The sequence below is a fragment of the Triplophysa dalaica genome, chromosome 8 (genome assembly GCF_015846415.1).
Source record: "Triplophysa dalaica isolate WHDGS20190420 chromosome 8, ASM1584641v1, whole genome shotgun sequence".
Lineage (NCBI taxonomy): Eukaryota > Metazoa > Chordata > Actinopteri > Cypriniformes > Nemacheilidae > Triplophysa > Triplophysa dalaica.
In genome coordinates this window covers 20,361,124-20,382,875 of record NC_079549.1, presented here as the reverse complement: position 1 = coordinate 20,382,875, position 21,752 = coordinate 20,361,124, and the positions used below count along the sequence as shown (strand labels likewise).

General features: G+C 37.5%; 1 protein-coding gene across 6 annotated transcripts in view; it reads right to left on the bottom strand.

Moving 5' to 3' along the window:
* Positions 1 to 21,752, bottom strand: part of col18a1a (collagen type XVIII alpha 1 chain a) — a 70,077-nt gene that overhangs the window by 28,112 nt on the left and 20,213 nt on the right. For 2 of the 6 annotated variants that reach the window (XM_056754731.1, XM_056754732.1), the window contains exon 1: positions 5,265 to 6,349. The exons of 3 other annotated variants lie outside the window; for them this stretch is intronic. In XM_056754731.1, the coding sequence (XP_056610709.1) occupies positions 5,265 to 6,267 (1,003 nt within the window). In that variant the 5' untranslated portion in view covers positions 6,268 to 6,349. Of the gene's footprint in view, positions 1 to 5,264; positions 6,350 to 21,752 lie in introns of those variants that run through there. One more of the 6 variants, XM_056754733.1, reaches the window with a different exon arrangement.

Below are 21,752 nucleotides of genomic sequence, written 5' to 3'. Positions count from 1 at the left end.
AGCACATCTTCAGATCATGACAGGATAATGACAAGCTTAGGAGAGGAGGAGAGTTTGCATTCCTGCACATGTTCAGGTGCTGCTGTGTAAACGCTCGACATGCTAAACCGGAGTTCTGAATGGCACATGAACACAAGACTCAAGAGTTCTCACAGACGTGCCGGGCTCATGAAAATCACTTTGGGAAGACAAAATCCTTGACTGTGACTTTTCTGACAGCAAGTAATAAATTCTAATGACAGAATCCATATGCGCACAGAGACAGGATGCGAATTAAAGAGCTCCCTGAAGCATTGTGTGTCTGCTCTCGTAAATGACCACAATTACCCGGATATTTGACACTGATGACATCATAAATACACCCAAACGTTTGTTAAAGTGTTTCCATTTTGATAACGCCATCAACCAAATTTAACTTCACTGCAAGGTGCAAGCATCACATTGCATCACCTACATTATCCAGAGACTCGTCGTTAGGTTAACTCACATCCATCCACACATCAAACAAAATAAGAAGTGCAGATATTGTTTAAAAATATGATGATTCAATACAATGGACAGTTGGACACAATGTAGAAAAGCCATGCAAAGCTATTTTAAACCCAAAACTAACACGGTTTGTTGACGTATGACTGAACTTTCCATGTCACATGCTGCTTATGACCTGTTGAATCTGCATGTTCACCGAACAAACCAACCTTGACATTAACGTGGTCAATGTTTTACAAACCCACTTTAATCTGTCGAAGACACGGCATTATAGGGTTAAAAATTATCACTTTAATTTTAAAGCGGCTTTACGTATAGATACTTTACTCATGTCGCTGACCTCTTGAAACCATGGGTTCTCGGAAAAACTGCTATAATAAAGACAGATGTTCAGAAAACATCTAATTTGGATGGCCTCAAATACTGTGAAATATAAAATTAGTTAACCAAATACATGAAACCATCGTAATTCACAGGAGATTCTCATAATGTTTGAATTACGCTGTAAGTCTCGCTGTAAAACCACATTTACTAAGTTATCCTGATTATTATATTGATTTTACATTCAAAATGCTTAAATACTTAATTCGGTAAAAGCTGAGGTGTATAATTTATGAACCTCTACAAGTACTAAACAAAATTTAAAATATTTAGTTTCTTAAGCACTTTTCCAGACAAACCTTTAATGCAATATTTCAGCTGATGTTTCCGTGTCAGGCTGTTTGGAAATAAAAACAAGTAGCACCACAGTCTTTACACTTTTCAGGAAAATAAAGTAACAAATGGCTTATTTATAGTTGTCTGACAACATTAAGCTTCTTACATACATTTTTGTACATGACTTCAAAGGGCCAAAATACACAAAATTTAGAATTTCAGAACAAGAAACAGAACTGGCAATGAGGCTGGGAAGACAATTTGAACCTTTTCATTTTGACTAACATGCCCGTATAAACAGATTTTCCCTAAACTCACTAAAATACACGTTTCCTTGTTCTATAAATCCTAGCATGAAGTCAGATTAGTAAGCACAAGATGTTTGGCATTTAAATCTGCAGCCAGCCCAGAATGCAATTTCTAGCACTTCAAACAAGATGTCCGGTTCTGTCAGTTTATCCTAAAACTTTAAGGGCCCCTTACTGGGTGATGCCATTAATCCCGCCTGGAAAGTTAAATCACCAATGTCATTTGAATCTTGCCATTCAAAAGAAGGGCTTAAAATTGGTATATATGATAAGGTCTATATGTAGCAAACTTCAGCATTTAAAGCCTGACCTCACTATACGCCTGCATTAAAGATTTGCTGACTTGTACCGTTTATGGGACACGAGAGATCTCTAAGTCTGGTGTGGTACGTTTAGAGATATTCCAGAGAAAACCTGCACAGCAAACCACTTGTCCTGCCAATACAATACAGCAGTTAGATTCAATGTGATAAGTAGTGCCAGGATATTCCTGCAAAACATAGGCAAGTTCACTTTAGAGACACTTTAAAGACACAAAGAACGTCTGCTAAAATCCTTAACACAACTCTTCGATGTTTTCTCTCTGCTGGTTGAATCATCTTAATATACTGCAAGAATCGCCTACTCAGTTGATTCATTACAGAATGAATTGAGCACACTGTCTATTGCCAGTCGGGGGCCAATGTTGAGGAAAGGTCCTTGAAGGGTGGGAAATGTAGCACAATCAGCTCCATAGAGGCATTTTTTAATCAAAATGATCCATCTACAATGTGAAACTATTTGTAGGAAAGTTAAAAATACAAATCATGAATTTTAATGAGTAATGTAAACGACACACAACGACGGGCTAATTAACAACCAAACCAATCAATTGTGGTTAATGAAAGACCAGACAGCCTGTTACATATTAGCTCCGTCTTAACACATGGCTAGACATTGACAAAACATACGGTTTACTGCTCTTGACAAAAGCACATTCATCCACTTTTGCTTTCCAACACAACTAACACAAATAAAACTCACTCTTTATGCCTAATAAAACAAATGTCAAATAGCTCCCATGTAGCCAAAGGAACATAAATGTAACATGTGCTATCAGAGAGGCAAGGAAGGGCTTTATAGATGAGACATGCTGTTTGCATTATAAAGAACTTTCCTTTTGAGCTTTGATGGTGGCATCCACAAGGAATGTATGCCTTGGCTCAAACTACAAACTGGATTTAATATGATTTAATCTTGAAATAAAATTTCAATATTTAAAGCTATAGTATAATAAAATCTCCAATATTAAAAAAGTTTCTTCAACCTAACTTTAAGAGAGAGCTATAAAAAAGCTATTCGTGGGATTTATTTCAACAGTACACTAAACGTTGCTGCGTTCTTTAAAATCGTATAAAAATAAGCTCAACCAATGAAGTAAGGCTGGGCAGGACTGTTTGTCCAAACAATGGAAAATAGAATACAGCATTTGAGAAGCTACGATTTACTTCAACAATAATGCTCAAATTTATTTATACAAATGTAAGTTACTTTGGATAAAAGCATCAGCCATATGAATAAAAGTAAATGTAAAGAAACACACAAGCATGTTTCCAATTGCAAAGAAGCATGAATGATTCATTTACATATAAATTGGCAAAATGTACTTTCCAGATAAGTAAGAGGTTTATTTCTGTTGTGCCCTTTCATGATGAATCAGAAAGGCTTCTAAAACACGGTGTCCACTTACGACTGTCGACAATCTGTCTGACAGATGAAGTATTTTAAAAGACACTCGCTTGAGATAAAGCGGATTTGACCCCATCAAACACAGCACCCTAACATTACAGAAAAGGCACTGCATTGTAAATTAAAGCAAGGGGGATCATGTTTGAACTCCTGAAAAACCTTACATCTTCTTTTATCATCTAAAACAATCTCCATTTCATCACGATTGCATTTGCTTACCATGTATACGTTCATTGTAGCCGACAGTTCATTCCGTATCTGTGTGTCTAGATGTTTAAACCACAGCAATACCAACAGCATGCTCTCAAGATTTACTTGGCAGAGGCTTGCCATCATAAATTTGAATCCAGAACATATGGACTTGCAATTCTGCTTTAGGTCGCTGCTGCCAAACGTGTTACCAGAAAGCAGCATTTACCGTGTCTCAGCACAAAGAGGTACTTATTACAAGACAGATGGTTCTGTCCTCCAGCTATTGAGACAACCAAAATGTATCACTACAACAGTCAAGAGCAAAACTCAGTCAACATTGAGAGACTATCAGGTGAGGGGCATCAAAAGATCAAAACATGTGCCTCCTAACCACAAGTTCCAATAAAGACTTCAAGATTCAATAAAATGCTGTTAGTTCCAGGCGAAGTACATCATACATCATCTTTATTTTATCAAATAAAAACACCAATACTTGCGGCATGCATACTCACAATACCAGCTTTGGTTGCACATTCACTGATATTAATTTCAAAGCAGATATTTTTAAAGAGTTTTTGCACTGCTTTAACATGCAGCATGAATCTGTAGAAGAATGAAACATTTTGGGCACTGCCTGCATACTGCTGATTAACAATTTAAACAGACTGCAATTTTTGGATAAGAAATAGTACACGCTAGTGGAATTCTCTGTATGTATCTATACTTGACAAACGTCAGCCCTTGATACCCCCTACGAATGTTGGAAAAGAAAAATGCGGGGTAGTTTTTACGTCATTTAATATTTTAAGTTTACAATGTCTAAACACATTCATAAAACATTTTTTTGTTTTTCTAATAGCTAATGCAAACCCCATAACAAAAAACAATTCTATTGAATATAAATAAAGAAAAATGTATGTGTAAAGCATTTAAAATTCCAACACTTCTGGCCAGAAAATTTGCAGTCGACTTTTCCGGTTGACTTTGCAATTTTTACCATCCCAGTACCATCATACATTGGTACTGGGAAGGTATCCTTTAGAAATGTCCAAATATGTACCATTTAGGTGGAAATACATATACATTTGTTACCAATATGTACCTAAAAAGTACTAACATGCACTCTTTAGGTGTGAAAAGTTCCTTACACATGACGGCCTTTGTGCTTTTTCTATTATGTTTTGTTTCTAATGTCATTTCAAAAGACCTATACTGTACTGTACTATACTGAAAATTGTACATTCTCAGGGTCTAGCCATAACTTCTCAAAATGGTGTAACACTTTTAGGCATGGAACGAAAAAATCCAAAAAGGTAAAAATGTCCTGATATTTCCTGATAAGGAGGGAACCTTGGCTTGAGGGTCACATGTGCAGATATACACCAACATAAACATGCAAAGAATTGATTTAGTACCGCCATGCAGTCATTTTGTGCTTCCATGCAGCTGAGACAAGCATGCGTTAAAGAGACTTTACTTAAAAATCAAAATTCTGTCATCAATTATTCCCCCCTTGTAGTTCAAATCCTGACCCTTTGTTCCGTGGAACATAAACATATATTTTAACAAATGTCTCCGTAGTTTTGTGTTGCTAAAGCCAATAAGGGCCAATGTTGTTTGATTACCAACATTCTTCAGAATATCTTCTTTTGCATTCTGCAGAAGACAAAGTCATACAGGTTTGAATTGACATGAGGGCGAGTAAACGATAAACAAATTTGATTTAAATTCTCATTTTAAACACCCTTGCTTCCCATTAAAGACCACACACTTACACACAAAGAAATCAAATGCCCATTGGGACTGGTGACCATTGACAGACAAACAGGTGATACTGGTTGAAAATGCATCTCTCTTTTTCCAAGAGATGGCATTTTAACCGGCTATTACCTTTCTGGTTACTAACTGACAAGCACTGATACCCATCATGCTTCTCTTCAGGCAGAGAATGGCACTCCACGGGGAGGCGTCCCTGGTCCAGCAGTGTCCAGCAGCTGTCTCGCAGGATTTCGCAGAAACTGCGACAGGGCAGTGGTGGCGTCAGTCCGGGTGGGGCGCACCGCGGCGTCAACAGCAGGCAGAAAAACCATTCCAAGCTATGATGGCAGCGTGACTGTAAGAGCCACGCCCATTCGGTCAAGACCACATGTACTTCCTCCACGCTGCTTTGATTTAGAAAATTAGGCACGGCGATACTTTTTGTTCCCATTCTGGAGCAAAATGGCAATTTGGAATCAACCGGCAAGCAGCGTGGGGTTTGAGAGCGGTCACTTTCATTGGTTAGTAAATGATCTGAGACAGAGTATTCAAGAGAATACTGAGTTGTGTTATTATTATCATACCCTGTAAAATAATCACCAAATAAATTACGGCTCATGTTTTTCAAAGAAACACTTTCATTAAATCGGTTGTCAACGAAGCTGGTGTTGTGTCCATCCATCAGGTCCACTTGGCTAGAATTGCTCTCCGGTTCAAACTTTCCAGCATGCACATTAGTACCTTCAACAGCAATGCCAGACAGATTGGTCGCAGTAACAAAGCTCTCCTGGCTTTCAAACTGAGAAGATCCAGATCCACTTAAAGAGTCTGCCTCAGCTTTGGACCCAAATCCAGAGCCACCCTCCCCAGTAGACCCCTCAAAATGATCTCCATATCCCATATACCTACCTAATTTCTCACCCACTTTGAGGACCTCAGTCCCAGAAGCACTTGAACCTGCTGTTCTGGGCGCTTCCGTGCTCGGTGGTGATGTAGGCCTTACGGTAGTCAGGTTGCCCAGTGTCTGTGCACCCTCATCAAACCAAAACCATCCATGCGAATCCTGAATCCTCAGGCACATCAGTACAACAAGGCAGGACCACATCCTGAGCTCAAACATCACGTTCAAAGTCATTCAGTAGAATATTGTAGCAGACATCCCCTCCGCCAGTAATCCAAACCACACACATCGACTCTTTCCTGGCTCACCGCAGAGTCGCCACAATCAGCCCACAAGCCAGGCAGAAAAAGTTTAGAGGAGGAGTAAAATATTTAAAGAGAGCAGGGGGGCGGCTCATTATTGGCCAACCTCGGGACCTTTCCTCCCCCGTAGCTTCATCTCCTCTTTGTCTTTGTACTGAAAGAGTGTCTCTGATGATAGATATTCTTACCAAAAATGGCTGCGAGGCGTCCTTTTGTATACTTTTGGAGCTTCTAAATGCCCTCAGTGATGGAATTTAGAGTTTTACAGCCTTTATAGAGGCACAGAAATTCCACAGTCTAATCCCCTGTGACATAGAAACAAACCGTGTTCATACCCAAAGCACCTTAACAATGTAGAAAAACCTTGGAAGTTAACTTCCTTTAACTATGATGTTAGTTCAAGTCAAGAATTGATGCTAGATTTACATTTGTTGAATGGATACAAATGCTTGCAAGGACAGGGGATAGTGTATATATACAAAGGACAGGGGATAGTGTACTTTTTGGAAATCTCAATTCAGTATGTCAATAGACGTAAATGAAAAAGTAGTTCAATATTTTATCACTGTACACTACCATTCAAAGTTCTGAAATGCTTGATTGAAATGTTTCTTATGATATTGAAAATCTTTAATCTGAAGGTAAATTACGATGTCTGAAATTATGTTTATATTATTTCGTCTACAGAAGTAAGTTCTTTAATTAGAACAGGGAAATTTTATTCAGATTTTTTGTAATTGATGATTTGGATCATAATGAAGAAAAAGGGGCCGATGATTTTGCACGATTTTGCAATTTTTTTTCGAAAACGGAAACTATAGAATACACCATAGTTTAGATTTCTTGTGTTTTTGATCACTAAATAATGAATGAATTGTTATACAATCGGGTTATACCATAGAATTAAAGAGCATAAAATAATATAAATAAAAGTTATAGATATAAAAATATATATAAATGGAGAATGAGTGTAGCTCAGCCTTTGAAAGGTAACGTACCTAATGGCAGATTTTCAATCATAACGTTTTTAAAAAATGAAACTAGTTCCATTAAAAATTAGTCAAACACTACATGCTGGAAAAAACTAACAAGAATGAATGAAGCCAGCAGGATGAATTATTTGGCAGCGATACCTCGCAAGCGTCCTATGTATTATCATATAATAACTCATAAAACATGTGTTACCTCATTAAACAATTTCCTTATTTAAAAGCCTTTGGGGTTAAACAGATCATAAAAACAGATTCCACTTTTACACTTTCTTTTTAAACTCTGTCTGACTTCTAAAAGATGTTTTCTACAATTAAAACAATTATCAATACTTTACCTTTTGCATACGGTACAAACTGTCATATTCCTTATAACAGATATAATAAATGCATCATTTACTTGCATCAAGTGGTTCAGTATTCGAGTAAAAATTACTGTACAGCTTGAAACTTCAGCCATCTAAACTTCAGCAGAGGTTAAAAACATGCACAACCATCCAGTCATAATAAATCTTGTTCCCTGTCTCAACCTCATGTTTAATTTTCACAAACCCACCTCCTTCGCTTCATGAATGGAACAGTTACAGAGTAATACTGAGCCTGTGCTCTTGTTCAGACGGGTACAAACAAGCCTTCAGGATCTGGTGACAGAGACCCTGACATGTTGTTTGACCCGGCTTTAGGAGGACTGTCAGAAATAAGTCATGCTGCTGAAGAAAGTGCAAACGCTGACATGCATCAATGGGCATTCTGCCGCTGTCTGTATTACTTAAAGTAGCCTTGTCTTGAGTTCCCTGATGTGTCCCTATCAATAGTAGGGTAACTTTATCATCAAACATGACAAAACCATCGTCTTTACACCTGCCCCTGATAGTGAGGAGAAACCGATGCAAAGAATGCGAAGTGTCTTTATCATGTTTGACAGTGACAATTCAAGTGACCAGGTGCCTGGAGCTCGGAATATAAACCAGACAACATGACATGGCCGAATTCATTCAAGTTAAACTTGAGTCATGGACACTTATCAGGGCACTTATTTTAAATCTATCAAACAAATACATGTCAGACCAACTAAATCTCTTTCTCAATGTTGTCCAAATTGGAAAAATTCTAAAATCAAATCTCAATGTTTTTGCCGAACAAATTCTTTGACCTTCCTTGTCTTTCACGCTGTCTTTTCAAATGACGATAAAGTGGCAAAAAGCTCGTATTTAAGAAACCATAACACACAATGAGCCAAAAAGAATCACAATGAAGCACTGCGTTATGTTTTTATCACAGCTGAAAGATCTCTGGATTTAAGATGCATCAAAGATGCATAATCACTCTTTAGGGTATAAACTGCATAAATACGCTGAAGCAGGGGATTTGCACAGATTCCAGACTTCTTATAGACGACATCAAGTCAAAGGACACAATGAGCCATGCAGATATTTCAGAAAACTACAAGCCCTGCCAAACCCTCCGAGGCACAATGGAGACGTCAACCCCTCAGTAAGATTCCTCAGGAGACAGTCAAAATGACTGAGACTGTGAGAGAATGAGTGTGGGAATGGCATTTACAAACACTGAGCAGCACTGCGGTGGATGTTACTCGAACCTGGGCCAAGAACATGATGAATCACTGCTGTACGGCCAGCATGGATGTAAAGCAATTGTATTTCAAGTGGACACTGCCGGAGTGGCACTGCTTAAAAACCTTTTGAATGCCCCCTGCCTCATACTGTAGAGTTGGCATAACAAAAAGGGAGAATGGAACAACATAGTTGACTGAACTCTATGTAGACGGCAACTCTGTTCATCTTAAATTTGTCAAATAGCGCTCCTTGCACAAAATACATAGCACACACAAACACACTACTGATTAGAACTGTCAAATTTTGAATAGATTAATTATTACTAAATATAAAATTATATTGATTTATAAGTTATTGGAAGGATTATTTGTATCTTAAGAATCAATACATCTCACTATTCCACATTTTAATATAAATATAAAAATTCCATGAAGGAAGCATCTGATGCTGTACAACTTGGAAAAGAAAGTATATTTTTTAACTAAAAATAAATAAACACAAAACTAAAATTAGACATGATGCACTGATACAAAATTTCCCCACTAATACCGATTATTCAGAGTGATATCTGCCAATACCGATTCTGAAGATTAAATGAACATTTCTTTACTTCTTTATGTGATTAATTCATACAATGACTAATATTGAACATCAAACTGTTGATGTTTCTTAACATTTTCTATAGAGCATAAATTCATTGCAATTTCCTGTCGGACCTGATCATCGGCTGTTTTTTAAACGCCCGATAGCTGGACATGTTATTGGCCGATACATCAATGCATCTCTAATAAAAGTACATTAAGGAATATTAAAAATAAATAAACTTAACACATAATAAATGTTAGAAAACTAAGAGATAAACTAATAAACATGAAACAAAACTAAATAACCTTAAAAACGGCAAAAAAACAGATTGAAAGCAACTGTTATTTTATCTACATCCAACAAAAAAGTCTTAATGACATACAAGCAAGAAAGAATTATAGTGAAGTTGATGAGATTCCATTAATCACTGCAGGTTTATAACAGTGACTTTCTTCATTCTTTTATAGTCACTTTATGCAGGAAGCAAAGTTTAATGAACCAGAAACACAGTTTTTCCCTTACCCACAAGAACACTGAAACAGGACACTATGAGAACATATTACCAACACATGCTTCTTGTTAAACTGAGCCAAAACATCACTTATATCGCCCAAGCAGCTAATAATTCAATAACTGGCTGAAGTCCCGCTGTTATCTTAAACATAAGGGTTAATCTCAGACCACATCACTCAGGTCAAGCACATACAGGAAATGTAGTTTACAAGTCTCTATGGCATCTCCCGCGCAGCCGTGAACCTTCCTGGCACGTGTTCAGGGCCAACATGTTCTCTGATTATATGCTAAACGAAGGCTGTCCTCTCATCCGGATTTGATTTAACATGAACTTTACAAGATAAAGCGGCTTTAACGTTTTCCCTTACAGATTTAAAAAGGGGCTTGTGTTGTGTCTCTTTCGGGGAGTCCCCCGATTCGTTCTGACTGAACTGGGATATCCTTCAGCTGTTGTTGGGCAGAAGATACCAAAAACGTAATGATTTGGAAAAGCTCTTGCTAAGTTTGGGCTTGCCGCATCTAAAGGTTTGAGTAACGCTTGCCATCAAAGCTGCTATTTGTCAAATACAGTGTGAATAAAGACAAAGAACTATCAAAATCCTGAAAAGTTCGAAGCTCTCGGGTATTTGTGGTGTGCTGCCAGAAAACATGGGTGGCCAAAAACAGCACCCACACCGTCATGCTTTCAATCAAACTCCTGTGAGGAAATTATTTCCTGTCTCAGTGATGTGTATAATGTCCTTGGGTATGTTTGAATGAAAACAATTGTTTGAAAACATCAACTCCCATTTCGCCTGTTTGGTGTCTTGAACATCCTGTAGTATCCATTTGAACCATTTGGTCTGCTGAGCTTATGGTACAATAAGTGCTCATAAGTGTCATAAGTGAGGTTTGATTTTGTTGAAATTCAACAGACACTGGACTGGAATGACCACAATACATCTGGAAATGTTGATTTGAAATGAAAATTTGGAATGGTCTGTTCATTTTTTCCTCAGCTGTAACAGGGGCTTTTCACATTTCACGTCTAAAACTGCTCGGAAAACGTGAGTCGGCACTCTGAAGAGTAGAAATATTGCTATATCTTTGCGACGCCGACGCACCTAGAAAAATTTACACTACGCCTGTGGCGTGTCTACATTAAAAAAATATCAAACTTGCGCGCAAAAAAGACGCGAAATGGGAATGGCCCCTTAGATATATATACTTGTATATACTATGTACTATGTATACTATGTATCTTCAGGAGATTTTAAGTGTAATTTGGTCTACTTCTATATTAGTTTTTTCATCATTTTAAAACCCTTAAAATCTGTGGTCACTGTAAATCACTGTAAATGCAAAGAGAAACATTTCTTTGTAATAATAGCAGGCAAAAGTTTGAAATGGTGTGAGGTGGGTTGAAGGATCAAAATGTGTAGCTTTGAGTACACATCTGATTTCATGAATTAACCACGGAAAAAAGTGCCAATAAAAGTCTTGTTAATTTGAGCACAGCATTCTGTATTTACAAGTGAGAGGGAATTTGCGAGTGCATGTAATTAACTTGAATACGGGGATAATGACAGCATCCAAAACTGTTTCCGCTGTCCACGTTTTTTCATTGCAGTCTGGGTTTGAACCTGCAAGCCAGGTCGATATGCCAAAAGCAGACGTTATGATGGTGAACAAGGTGTCCTGCATCCATAATAACACAAAAACAGATGTGACACGGGTTAACTGCATCAGCAAACAGGACTAGACAGAACAACAAGACTTGATTTCATCTTTTTCATTGGATTCCTTACAGCAAGTCTAACAGCTTTAAAACAGACATCACAGAAAAGTCCAGAGACAAATACTTCCTCTTCTGGTCCTGCCCCAAATATCAATGACAACAAAGGACAAAGTCTCCCTCCTGCTTTAATTTAAGATTGCATACTTTTAGACAGAGGAATGTACAAGTAAAGTCTTTTTTTCAGCATAAGTCTTCGATGCATCTGACCTGGCCTGTAAGCATGTGCGAGCAGTCAGGGATGAATTATAGTCATGACAAGAATGAATTTTAAATGAATTACATCATTCACCCGATAAAGAGAGGGTTATATTCATATTAAATTGGAAATCAAGATTACAATTAGATAGATTAGATGTGACCTCCTTACTGATCACAGTGTAGTTTAGAGTATATTCACTATTTATTGCTTGCCATGTGCCATAAAATCCAAACGTCCATGTCACTCAAACCCCTCTTTTCAACTTGTTAGGTCAATCCCTAAATAGAGACTGTATTAGATCACATAAGTATTGTATCACCTGTCAGTCTTTAATTCAATCATACAGGTTTTTATTTTTAACTATGCAAAGCAGTATGCGATGAACAAGTTTGCAATAGTGTCACAGCAACCCATAACCAACAAATATGTCTTCTTATGTGTCACTGGAGCGCTCGCTTAAAAAAAGTGCTGCATATTTAGTTAAACTCAATTTAAGTCTTTGGTTAACTAATGTGATCAAATGAAGCTTTCGATTCGCACCGCAGTCAATGAGGAAATAATTGAGTATGTAATCAGACCCCTGCGGAAAAAAATCCCTAGTCCCTCATGGTGTCCGATGTTCTTTCTTTCTATGTATTGTATTCTCCTCTGCATCTCTCCTCACTCCTCATGTCTCTTCTATACATTCATTGAGTGAACGGCACATCCAGGATAACACAAAAGCTTGCAACAAAATGAGTGAATATGATATGCACAGACGACAAAAGCTGCAGACGTTTCAACACTGGTCCTTTGTGAAAACGGGACATACAATTTTCTTTTACAAGGACTGTCATCAGAAAATTAAAATTCTGTCATCGAGTATGCACCCTCATGTTATTCCAAACCTGTATGACTGACAACCTCTATTCACTTTCATTGCATCAAAAAAAATAACATTCTTAAATGTTTGCTTTTACATTCCATAAAAGAAAGTCACATGTGTTCATCGAGTTCAAATGACATGAGGGTGAATACACAATAACAGAAATTTCATTTAAGGATGAACTGCCACTTTAAGAGAAAGCTTGGGATAAGTCAATATACAAAGGAAGTGGAAATGGGTATAGTAGTAGGTCAAGCTACCCATTATTTACACCAGTGATTCTCAACCAGGGTTACATGTACCCCAGGGGGCACTTAAGCCGGCTACAGGGGGAGCTTGAGAAGATTTTTGTTTTGCTTTGCTAAACCTCTACGAATGTAATAAAGCGGTAAAAAGGATATTTACAACTAATCTCGTAGTTATAATAAAAAAAACTTGCAAAATGTATAAAAATACTTGAAACATGTTTACATTACAAAAGCCACATTTAAATTAACTAATAAAATTAGGACATTTTTTGTATATTAAATGATAATGCAAAATGAATTTTTTTCAGTTAAAAGTAAGACATTTCTGGTTTGTTGTTAACCAAAACCAAATGATTTTTCGAGTCTTAATGCTCAGGGTGTGTCTGTATGCAAGACAAAAACAACACTCATCTATTTTGACCCGTTTGCTCTCTAAGGACCATTTGGCATATCCATATGACCTGGGGTCATCACCCCCGCACTGTTTCCCCATAAACCCTAAAAAAAACAGCAAGGCCAAATAATGACACATTTCTTCCCATTGCCTGCAGTTCCCAAATGATAGGATGCATAATAAAACAGTCAGCTTACACCTACAGCCGACAAACACACACACATGTTCCTAGAAATGTTCCTGTAGCTCAACTAATAGAGCGTGGTGCTAACAAGTTGATAGGTTCAACTTCCGGGTAACACACGAGCATGTAAATGTATATATTAAACACTAAAAATTATCAATAAAACTAACATTAAATATCCAAGTGTATGTCTAACATTGTGCACTCTGATATTCTTGGTGTAAGTACGTACAAAATTTTGTCTTAGTATGTCAAAACGAAAGCCATTAAAGCAGCACGGACTGAGGAATCTAACGGTTTACAGACGGATACTCCGTTTTAACTTCAAAGACTTGGTGACAATGATATGGAATGCAGGCTATGCCTTCATGAGACCAGCAGGCTTTGTCTGGATCTCTTTGGCTCTCCGCTGGGTAGAGAAGTCAGCAGGCGAGCCACTGGAGAGTATTGACATGCTAAACGTTGCTTCCTAAGGGAGGGTATGCTGGGATGAGATTACCCAGAGGGTGAGAGAGTCTAGTTAAGGGGCACCACCTGAAAGCAGGGTGGTCCTGATTTTATCACATCTCGAGGTTGCAGTAGGCACTTTTAATTACTGTACGATGGTATGTCATGATGTGCTGGATGGGGAATTTTTTATTTTTAAATCATATACTTTCAGATTCCCGGATGGTCTACTACTTCCGATGCACACACTCTAACGGCTTTTTTTTACTGCTATTACCCATTACTCACCGCGAGTAGGCGGAGTTTAGTGGTTCTCCACTGCATCAATAAATCATATAAGTGATGCGTCACTTAATTAACAAATGTAAGTATACAGTAAACATAACATATGAAATAACGAATGAATAAATACCTTAATGGAAGGAAGAACTGTAATTGGATGTGTGTGCAATTTTCATTGTTGTCTAGGCAACAATGGCCACTTCCGCTTCCTGTTAGTATGTCCTAGTGTGGGCAATCACTTATGCCATTCACTCAAAAGTAGGCTACCTACGATTCCAACACAAAAACAGTACCTACTATTAGCGCTAATATTAGCAGGCGAATTGAAACGCAGGGGCGTTCTTGTTAAAGACAAAACATTTTGTGTTACATTTACCTCAACCTTGTGATGTCCCTTTTAATTTTTAATTTCAGAGGAACATTATTGGCATGATTGTGTGTACTTAAGATATTGCCAAAACAAAAAATTATAGTGGATTAAAAAATAAGATGCCAATTAAAGGATACGTTTTATAAAATGATATAGTAAAAAAGACTCTTCCACAATACTTATATTACAGTTTTATAAATATTTTTCAGTTTGCTTTCTTTTTTTTATTTCTTTTTTTATTCATTTATTAGTTTTTGTCAGTTTTTTATAATTACTTATTTTTATATTGCTATACAAGGTGACTATACAATTTTGATTTAATTGTATTTATTTTTTTTATTTTTTTTTTCAGTTTAAAATGTTAGTGCCTCCACTTAAAAGAAAAGTTAGAAGTGTGGCTCTGGCAATACAGTGAAATACGTTTTTCAAATAATATCTGAATTATCTTATTATCTCTAATATCTCAATTTCTAGTATTTTTTATTATTTTATTACACTTTGTTTCGTTTTATTGTGTTAGTTAGATGTATTTTTTGTGTTATTATTGCGTAATCAAAACCACACAATTTCAGTTTGATTGACATTAATTGGAACGCACAATAAAAAGTATGACTTTTGAAATGTTTCAAAATGTTACACATTTTTTTTAAATTAACACTTCATTTATGTCCATATTTGAATTTACTTGAATTATGTTTAAAACTTTGAAGAACAATTCTCTCTGCTACTCATACCAACCCAGCAAAGTTCCACTTCTTCAGCACACTTTGTTAAATCTGTCCCGCAGAACATAAAACAACTGCTCGGAGTGCCAGATAATTCCCTAATCTGTAATCTACAATCACGCTGAAACCAAATCCACCAAACTCCACCATGGGAAATAAAGGAGCATTTAAAACCTCTGACACTTGGTTTTGCTTGAATTCCTAGGCTGAGGTTTCATGAGTAAGAACAGACTTCCAATATAGGCATTAGAAGGTTTGCACAATGAGGTCAGCGCATCATCCATGCGTAAAGCCCATTCTGGCCTGCAGGAACCTCACGAGGAACATGCCCGGACAGAAGCGAGCGCTACAAACAGACGTTTCTCAGCTGGGAGATGCAGAGGAGTGTCCCAACGAGAAACAGGACAGGAAGTAATGGGTCAGGGTATGTGTCTATAATGGAAAGATGGAAAACATCTCACAGGACTCTGTCAGGGACGTGTCAAGGCTCAGCAGTGCAGATAAGGAGGGCCTCCTCTTGACAAGTATCTTTCAGGCTTCAATCAGGTCCTGTGCTTGGGTAAACACGTGGAGTGAAGACAACCCCATAAAGGCCCGGAGGGGTTTCATCCTGTTAAGACACGCTCATGTGGATCTCACCCACATAATGTCAGCCAGACTTCCCGAATGTCATACTAACAATGGACTTGTGGAAATATTGCAGTCTGCATCACAAATCTAAATGCAACATGTTATTATGAGTTCCATCCTCTACAGATTACAAATTCAAATTTTATTACATGTCATCGAAAACTCATGCCAGAATATGTTCACGCACCTGTATTTTGGCCATTGTAAACATAATGGCATGCTTTCTTTTAATAACATATCTTAAAGATGTCTGAGAATGCTTTTATACATACTAGTTAAATGAAAATTCTTTCATCATTGATTCAGCCTTAGTCATTGCAGACCAGTATTTCTTTCTTCTGCAGAACACAACAGAAGATATTTTAAAGATCGCCAGTAACCAAACAACACAGGGCTCCATTGATTTCCATTGTATAGACACAAAACCAAAGAGACATTTCTTAAAATATCTTCTTTTGTGTTCCACAGAACAAAGAGTCATATACAGATTTTTAACCACATGAGAGGGAGTTAATGATCATTTTTAGGAGAACTGTCTCTTTAAGCACTTCAATATGCACGAGTTGCTCCCCCTGCTGGCAGGCGAGAGGTCTACATAATACTTATAATACAAACAAGGCCTAAAATCTCATAAAAATGAAAATCTGTAATTTTTCTCAAGCAATGAAATGAACTTTTTTAATGAATAAATTCAGAATAAACACTACTTCTACTTTATTTAACTAACTCTATATAATATAAGAACAGAGCACATATTACACATTTTGTTTGTTAAAAAAAACACCTCATATGAATGTAAAACAACATTAAAGGGTGTGATTATATAAAAAAATCCTCTATTAATGCCACTAGAGGGCACAGTAACAGAACAATGAAAACAGTAGAAAAAAGTGAAAAGAAAAGATAATATTGCATACTAAAATAAGAAGCTGTGAGGAACAGTACAGACTTCAAGTTTATGTCGATCTACACTCCCAGTTATATACACTTCAAATGTGAAGCGGAAAGCCTCCTCTGAAAACAACACTACTTCACTTTTCTTCCATGACAACACACTTTCCAAAGCTCCACTGTATCATCGAATCCTTTTATCTAATACAGATTACACCTGAACCCAGAGAGGGGAGATCAAGCACGTACAGCCAAAGCATTAAAATCACCCCCTTCGGCCAAAACGCACCTGTTCAAACATGCATGCACACGCACGCACACACGCTGTTAATAAGATATGTCAGCGTCTCGTGTTTTGCTCTCCGCACCTCCCTCACACAAAACCTGCAGTTCACGCAGTTCATACAAGACAGACGGGACGGGGGTAAACGTAAACACAGAGGGTCGCCCGTCATCTGCTTGTTAAAGTGAAGGAGTGTTGACATTATTGCCTTTTATCTTACGTTATGTACATCAACGCACTGGGGACCAATACGACACTAATTTACAAGAATGTGCTGATTGGACATCACTTTATCAGCGGGATCAGATGTCTTGGTCTAACATAGCCAGACTTTTGACTTTTGGCTCAACAAAAATATAAAGTCAACATTGCAGCTTAGTCTGGTCAAGAAAGAGAAGCTTGGATGGGTAGAAATGGACTCGACTTGACTTGCATCCTGTTTAAAAGCTTGGTATATCTGGAAAAATGTTAAAGATCAATATGGAAATGACATTTGAATAATCATGCGGTCGTGCACATTTTGTGACTTTGTGATCTTAATATTTGTCTTTTCAAAGAAATAAGCACTCATTTATTCAACAGCATAACTCGGAACACAAAATAAAATACAGTATTTCTTTCTAGCTTCTTAATGCCTCAATGATTTTTTCTGTCAGCCAATCAGATTGGAAGTGACCGTGTCGTTATTTGTGTGCATTATGCACCAGACATTCAGTAAATAGACTGTGCACATGTTTGTCCTTCTGGTCCTGGGAAAATCCAAAATCAGTTGTTTTTATATTCTAATAAACATGCAAACGGCACGGAGTCAATCCAAGGTCTGCAAACTCTCTTGTTCACCCGTGATACTTTAAAGAACCGTGTTGCACTTTACATAGTCATCCACCTGAATGATGTCTTGCTAGATCTCAAAAACACCATGACAAACTTTATCTCAAGCAAAGAGGCCATGAAAACATTAAGCGAAAGATCAAAATCTTAACTCTGTTGCTTCACTATGCTGACCTGTAACAAAGCGCAATCAAAACCACATACATGTGTTACCCATTACAGTTTACTGGCTGGTTTATATTTGCAACTTTAACAAAAGATCAGCCACTTTAATTACCTTAGCAACAATAAACCTGATATCCCAGAACACTATTAGGTCGGACAAGATTCAAGTTGCGGAAAGTGTTTTCTAAAGTAGATATTTGAATTTTGTTAAAACTACTAATCATCTTTACTAAGAAAAGACAACTTTATATATGTGTGACAAAAAGTACAGATATGTGCTTTAGTATAATATTTATAAACCCTTATGCCATTTCAAATCTGAATTAAAAAAAAAATAAGATATTTTGAGAAATATCTGTGGTTTTGTGTTCATGCAATTGAAGTCGAAGAGGTCCAATGTTGTTTGGTTACAAATGCTCTTCAAAATATCTTCTTTTGTGTTCTGCAGATAAAAAAATCATACAGGTTTGGAACCACCTAAAGGTGATTAAAAGAATTAAACAGCTTCTAGTAAATGTAACTACTCTTAAGTACCATTAGGGGGCGCTGATAAGGGTCTCTCTTGTGGATGCTGAGTGCAGATATTCCCACATTGACCTTGTTACAGAGGACATCTCAATCATTAGCAAGGCTTAACCAAAGTGCTGTGTTACACTGCCTGCATGTGTATCTCGGTTCACACAGGGAGAACTGACCGCATTGCTAGACACGGGATACGTCTGGCAGGAACAACTCATGTCTGTGTTTCGTCAACAGTGGGGCTGGGCAACACATTTAGGCTAATTATTTACCTGTGCTGAGATTTCAGACTTCCGAGTCAAGGGCGAGGTGCGGCGGTCTGTGTCCCTCATCGGGTCATATGAACTGAGCGAAGGGTGAGGCTTAGATAAAGCAAACAAACCCGAAGCTGAAAATGTACAGATGACTACTCGTTAACTCAAGCCAACGCTTGCCCACACAAGAGCAGGAATGTATATACGTGTACGTATATATTTGGATGCATGGACACAAAAACATTTGACATTTGTTACGCTACAATAATAATACATAATGCTATATTTGAAAGATGGACAGCATGACAAGACATGCAAATTGTGATAAAAATCAAGGTTACAAATAAAAAAATATTTTGGAGCTTTTCCCAAATGCATGTACAAATATTACTGTTGTTCACAGAATTAAACAAAAATTATAATTTTACGGAAACGTATACCTATTACCTGTGTGCATACAAAAATAAAAAAACATTAATTTGGAACTGAGCAGTTTCAAACAATCTCAAAATGGCCAAACATCGGGGCCAATACACTGGTCACCTCCACTTAATAAATGCAGTGAAACTTGAATATTCTTGTGACCATGCAGTGACCCACGTTGCCCTCTTTCATTTGCAACAATAAACTTCACTGACCTCTGCACAGAGACCCACACCTGTCAGTCTTTAAAATACCCATCAATCTGTTTCCTGAAAAGAGCCCTCTGCCATACTGAAGCTCTATCCATTTATTGAAAGGGGGGGTGGGGACGACTGCAGACAACAGCTGTTTGTTGAAAACCTGGTCCTATGAGCCAAAACAACTGCGAAAGGGACCTGAAACCCTTCTGAAAATCCAAAGTATGCAACAAAAACTACTATTAACTACCATAGTAGGAAAAAAATACAATGATAGTCAAAAGTGCCTCAGAACTGTTTGCTGTCCTACATTCTTCAAAATCTCTTCTTTTGTGTTCAACAGAACAAACAAAAAAATGATAAAGTACTTTTTCCTATGATGGGAGTCAACAGGGGGCAAGATATGTTTGGTTATAAGCGTTCTTCGAAATTCTTCTTTGGTTATAAGCGTTCTTTCTCTGTGTTCATCAGAACAAAGACAATTATACAGGTTTGGACAACTCTACGGTGAGTAAATGATGACAGAATTTATTTTTTTTGGTGAATTACATCAATAACACGTTTACTGAACTTACAATACTCAGCACGCAGAACAACCTATGAGTACCATAAACCCTCAGGAAATGGAGGTGGTGATAGCAGGGTTTAACATCTGGAATAGAGAACGTTATGGAACTCGAGTCGCTCCACAACATCTGTACTCAACAATACTTCAGCAGAAGGAACCCTAATTCAAACCTAAACACTGTTCTGTTCTTTGACAGAACACACTACATCCGCCGCATTTACTGGATGCCTCGTAATACCGACAACATGTGTTTATCCTTTTGAGAATTTCATGCGATGGATATGTTTATTCAATAATCATCTGTTGACTTTGCGTGTAGTTGCAGATAAGTAAAGGCTTTGAGAATAAAAGGGTGCCGATCTTCAAAAGCCATCTCGAGGGAAGTCTGAAGGCCAGTCGTGCATTCTCCACACATCTCTGGGGTTGGAGAATAAAAGAACCATCAGGGTGAGAAGTTGGAAAATGCCATCTGCCAGGAAGAGAATAGCCGGGTCCTGTGTGCCCTCCCACTATAACAGTAGTGCAGGTCAGAGCGTGAGATCTGTTAAGACCCCAACGCAGTTAAACACAATATGAAGACAGTTTGGGCTCCCTTGTCTCTTATTTTTGAACTTTTACTTTAAAGGGTTTCAAGCGTTTTGCGAACGGACTCAAATAAGGACATTCATACTGTACGTTATGCAGATACAATGTCGACGACTAAATAACTTTAATTAAAGGGACGGTTCGTCCAAAAAGTTAAATTCTGTGATCATTAACTCACCCTTTAGTTGTTCCAAATCTATTTACATGTCTTTGTTATGATAAACACGGAACTAAGATATTTGGAAGGAATTAAGCAAAGCAAACAGTTCTGGGGCCCTTTTGACTACCATCGTAAAATTTGTGTTGGCTAAGAACGGTTTGGTTAAAAGCATTTTTCAGAATATCTTTCTCTCTGTTGATCGGAACGAAGAAATGTATACAGATTTTTGTATTTTAGATTTTTATTTTTGGATGAACTGTCCCTTTAAATAACCTTTATGTGGTCATTCTGAATCCAAAACATTTGGTAACACATCCTAGATCCAACAGTAAGTTTCATAATAAAAATAATTCAACAAGTCAAGTGTCTATAGACACTTACTCCTCTAGTAGATTTTAGTGACACCATTTATCAAATAGAAAACACACAAAGGCTTTCAGACCTCCATGAAAGTTCAAGATGTCTAAAAAGGGCCAAATGGTAAAACGTAGGAAGTTTCACATTAATACCAGCATTTCCTTTCAGCCTAAACAAAATACTATCTGTCAGTTCCCCTGTTAACATTAATAATGAGAGCAAGAAGCTGCTTTTAATCAAGTAGAAATAAGGCAGGGTCTACAGCAAACGCTTTCATGATCAGTCATTCACCTCCGCCGGTCCCACAGGACCCACATGTCTACAGGAGACTACATCATGTAACTCTTGTTTATCTTCATCCTCACTTTGTTAAACCTGAAGAGCACGCAGCCAACACAT